This window comes from Gorilla gorilla, chromosome 5 (genome assembly GCF_029281585.2).
Source record: "Gorilla gorilla gorilla isolate KB3781 chromosome 5, NHGRI_mGorGor1-v2.1_pri, whole genome shotgun sequence".
Taxonomy (NCBI): Eukaryota; Metazoa; Chordata; class Mammalia; order Primates; family Hominidae; genus Gorilla; species Gorilla gorilla.
In genome coordinates, this window is record NC_073229.2 from 47,249,533 (window position 1) to 47,254,645 (window position 5,113).

The 5,113-nt window shown below is 47.0% G+C and overlaps 1 protein-coding gene across 1 annotated transcript; it reads left to right on the top strand.

Moving 5' to 3' along the window:
- Window positions 1-3,348: 3,348 nt before the first annotated feature.
- Window positions 3,349-4,302, top strand: LOC101136730 (olfactory receptor 2H2). The gene has a single exon (XM_004043534.4). It carries the CDS (start codon window positions 3,349-3,351, stop codon window positions 4,300-4,302), a length of 954 nt encoding a protein of 317 aa, XP_004043582.2.
- Window positions 4,303-5,113: the final 811 nt, after the last annotated feature.

Sequence of the window (5,113 nt, forward strand, 5' to 3'; positions counted from 1 at the left end):
CGGCCGGGCAGAGACGCTCCTCACTTCCAGGATGTGATGGCGGCCAGGAAGAGACGCTCCTCACTTCCCAGGTGGGATGGCGGCCGGGCAGAGACGCTCCTCACTTTCCAGACTGGGCAGCCAGGCAGAGGGGCTCCTCACATCCCAGACGATGGGTGGCCAGGCAGAGACGCTCCTCACTTCCCAGACGGGGTGGCGGCCGGGCAGAGACTGCGATCTCGGCATTTTGGGAGGCCAAGGCAGGCGGCTGGGAGGTGGTTGTAGCGAGCCGAGATCACGCCACTGCACTCCAGCCTGGGCACCATTGAGCACTGAGTGAAAGAGACTCCGTCTGCAATCCCGGCACCTCGGGAGGCCGAGGCTGGCCGATCACTCGCGGTTAGGAGCTGGAGACCAGCCCGGCCGACACAGCGAAACCCCGTCTCCACCAAAAAAATACGAAAACCAGTCAGGCGTGGTGGCGCGCGCCTGCAATCGCAGGCACTCGGCAGGCTGAGGCAGGAGAATCAGGCAGGGAGGTTGCAGTGAGCTGAGATGGCAGCAGTACCGTCCAGCTTTGGCTCGGCATCAGAGGGAGACCGTGGAAAGAGAGGGAGAGGGAGACCGTGGGGAGAGGGAGAGGGAGAGGGAGAGCGCCCATTCCTTTTTATTTTTTTGTTTCTTCCTGATGCACAAGTGGAGGCTGGGCACCAGTTAAGAGCTCTGTCATGGGGAATTGCTGGTAGCAGAAGAGATTTTTATTTGATTGAAGGTAAGCAGAACCTTTGCTCTTTGGCTGTGAGATATCAGTTTCCTCCTATCCTCAACACTGGAGCACCGGATTTGGAGTTAAACGTACTCTAAAATCCTGGTCCTAGCACTTATTGACTAGGTAACCTTCTACAAGTCTCTTGTCCCGTCTGTGACTGTTCACTTTTTGGTAAAATTGGGATAATTTTATCTCTTTGTACGGTCACTGTGAGAACCAGATGTTCAGGGAGTTGTTTATCACCATGCTTTGATGGTAGCTACTAACAGCAAGGGTAGCTCATGGTCACTAGACTATCATAAACCCCTTTCAAAGGACCTCCCAACTCCTTCCCCAGCTCCTAACACAATGCTGGCACTTTGGGGCTCAAGAGAGGAATAAATGCGTAGACCAATGCATGAATATTTCAGAAGGAAAAGGAGTAGGAGAAAAATAATGAGAGTGGAAAAGACAGAGAACAAAGAGGGAAAGGGAAACAAAGAGTCACTAAGAAAGGTGTAATCTAAAGAGATTCAGCGATATAGCAGAGAAAGGAAAGGAATGAAATGCCAAGATAATGACAAAGTTAGAAATGTAGAAAATTAATTAGGATGACACATGATGGATGAATAAGAAACAATTGGCTATTGTTTAAGGTTACATGCAAAGAATTTTATATTACAAAGAAAACAAAGGAGGGGGCGGCAGCCAATGAGCATGAGGTTTCTTTTCGGAGTAATGAAATATTCTGGAAGTAAATGGTGTTGGTTGCACAACTTGTGAATATACTTTAAACCACTAAATTACACACTTCAAAAGGGTGAATTTTATGGTATGTTAAATACATCTCAAAAAATGAAAGCGAAGGCATAATTAAAAATTTAGAGGCCAGGCACGGTGACTCATGCCTGTAATCCCAGCACTTTGGGAGGCCGAGGCAGGCAGATCACCTGAGGTCAGTAGTCTGAGACCAGCCTGGCCAACATGGCGAAACCCCGTCTCTACTAAAAATACAAAAATTAGCCAGGCATGGTCTTGAGTGCCTGTAATCCCCGCTACTTGGGAGGCTGAGGCAGGAGAATAGCTTGAGCCCAGGAGGTGGAGGTTGCAGTGAGCAGAGATCGTGCCATTGCACTCCAGCCTGGGCTATAAAACATGACTGTGTCTTAAAAAAAAAAAAAAAAAATTAGAATGGTGGTGACATCTTGAGGGGTGACAAATTGAGAAAATTGAGAGAGCAGGGAGGGGCACACAGAAGCTTCTAAGATACTTGAAACATTTGCTCAGTTCCTTAACCTAGTTGTTTAAATATGTAACAATATTTTGAAAATTAAAAATATATTTTAAGCGAGAAAAGAATAATGGGAGAAAGAGGAAGAAGACAGAGACAATGGCAGAGAGTCCTGGCAAAAAGGGAGATGTGATAGAGCTTAATACAAAATGGGGACCCTGTAAGAGGAAGACACTCCTGCCATCCTCTGAGCTCCATGGCATGTTTGTGGGGTGGCCCACCATCTCATCTGCTCCCCTCATGGCCTTCCTAAGGTCCTGTAAGACCCTGAGTCCTTGTCTCTGACCTGCCAGAGTGGCTTCAGTCTCCCACCCCCAGCCCTCAGCTGACCTTCTATGCCCCAATACATCTCTATTTTAAGGAAAAAGTCCAGTCACCTCCTCTAGGAAGCTTTCCCTGATATACCCAACCAAATTGGTCAGTCATCCTACAGAACCTTTACTCTCATTCACCCAGTACATTGGTGTTACTGGCCTTTAAATTTTGGACTCTCTTTTTGGTGGTGTCTGAAAGACTACAGGATTTAGGGAGAGTGATTCTTGGAGTCTTTCGATAATGTTCCTGTGAACCCTGGTGATTTTAACATGCTTGTGGTCACTCTTGCCTCCTACTTGAAAGCTACTCATGGCAAGGACGAAGCATGTGGACCAATTTCCACCCCTCCCTGCAAGTCAGTTGGTTCAGAAACTTAGGTTGCTAAAAAGGCCAGGGCAACCAACCTGATCTCTCTATAAGTAGGGATATCTTAAAACAAAACAAAATCTCTCTCATAGATAAAACACTGTCTCTGATAAGCTTACTTGCAAATGAAAAAATACAAAATAAATGGAATGTACAGAGTTCTATAAAATTCATTCAACCAATAGAGCAATAATTGAGCCTAGAGAGACAACTTATCAGAAAATTCATTCAATATACCTTACGAGATCATCCAATAAATAAGAGACAACTCTAGAACAGCATTCAGAACATAGTGGCACTCAATAAATTTCCCCTGAATGAATGAATTAATGAATTAATGCATATTTTAATCAGCCTCCTTTGCCCTCACCCAGGAAGTCAGAGGCACCAGTGTGAGTATCCATCTGCTGTCCAGTACATTCATGGATTCCTCACTCTCACTAGACAATGTTTGACCAGGAAGAACACGGAACGAGAAGGAGCTGCTGGATGGTGATGAGCCTTGGAAAGGGAGGCTGGGTGAGCAGAGACAGAAGAGAAACACCTACCTGCTGTGACCTCACAAACACCCAGGCTGAGTTTTGATAAGACAGGTTGAATCACACTGGGGTGACAGCCTCATCCCTCCAGGTACAAACAAGAACAGGCCATGGTTAACCAAAGCTCCACACAGGGCTTCCTCCTTCTGGGCTTCTCTGAACACCCAGCACTGGAAAGGACTCTCTTCGTGGTTGTCTTCACTTCCTACCTCCTAACCCTAGTGGGCAACACACTCATCATCCTGCTGTCTGTGCTGGACCCCAAGCTCCACTCTCCAATGTACTTTTTCCTCTCCAACCTCTCCTTCTTGGACCTCTGTTTCACCACGAGTTGTGTCCCCCAAATGCTGGTCAACCTCTGGGGCCCAAAGAAGACCATCAGCTTCCTGGGCTGCTCTGTCCAGCTCTTCATCTTCCTGTCCCTGGGGACCACTGAGTGCATCCTCCTGACAGTGATGGCCTTTGACCGATACGTGGCTGTCTGCCAGCCCCTCCACTATGCCACCATCATCCACCCCCGCCTGTGCTGGCAGCTGGCATCTGTGGCCTGGGTCATTGGGCTAGTGGAGTCAGTGGTCCAGACACCATCCACCCTGCGCCTGCCCTTCTGCCCCCATCGGCAAGTGGATGATTTTGTCTGTGAGGTCCCAGCTTTAATTCGACTCTCCTGTGGGGACACCTCCTACAATGAGATCCAGATGGCTGTTGCCAGTGTCTTCATCTTGGTTATGCCTCTCAGCCTCATCCTTGTCTCTTATGGAGCCATTACCCAGGCAGTGCTGAGGATTAACTCTGCAAAAGGGCAGAGGAAAGCTTTTGGGACCTGCTCCTCCCATCTCACTGTGGTCACCCTCTTCTACAGCTCAGTCATTGCTGTCTACCTCCAGCCCAAAAATCCCTATGCCCAAGAGAGGGGCAAGTTCTTTGGTCTCTTCTATGCAGTGGGCACTCCTTCACTTAACCCTCTCATATACACCCTGAGGAACAAGGAGGTAACCAGGGCATTCAGGAGATTGCTGGGGAAGGAAATGGGGCTCACACAAAGCTCAGGGAGAGCTGCTTAATGTGCTTTAAAAGAGAGGAGATTCTATGTGCTTTTATCAGAAATTTTGAGTTCCCTGCCCCTCTGCCTTCTTCACACCCATTACATTGTGGGAATGGATGAAAGCCACATGTCTGTGTGTGTGCATGTATGTGTGCAAGAGACAGCATCTGAAATGTAGTAAAGGGAGGTATCTTTATGCGAAAAATTATAGGCATCAAGTATATTTTATATTTTTTTCTACTTTAAGTCTTCGCCTCCATAGTCATGTTCCTACCTTTATCACTTCCATTTTTAACTCCCCTCCCTTGCCATATCCCCACTATTCCTTCACCTCCAATTCTAATTCCTACCATATCTTCTTTGCTTCTCCCTCATGTTTTTCCCACTTCACTATATGTCTGTTTTGTATTCTCATTCTATTTTATTCCTCAAATAACAGCAAAAGAGAAGGGGAAGCTGAAGCCCAGGTAAGTTCAGAAACTCACCCAAGAACACACAGTGTCCACAGCATCAGAACTAAAATCCAGGCCCCATAATTTTCAGTCAGGCAACTCTCAAATACACACTGTTGCTTTCACACCATAATCAAATATCCCAGTATTTCAGGCTTGAGCCTTACAAAGGAAACTTAGCTTCTTCAGTCCTATTTCTTCTCTTACAATGCCCACAAATCGCAGGTAAAGGAGCAGCCAAAAAGACACAAAAATATCTTCATGTTTAGGCTGGCACATTGTGGACCTTGGTGTCATCTACCGGCCAAATATGGTATTGCATGTGACATCCCAGACTTCTGCTCCAGGGTCATCCGAACTGTACTTTGCTCAAAGACA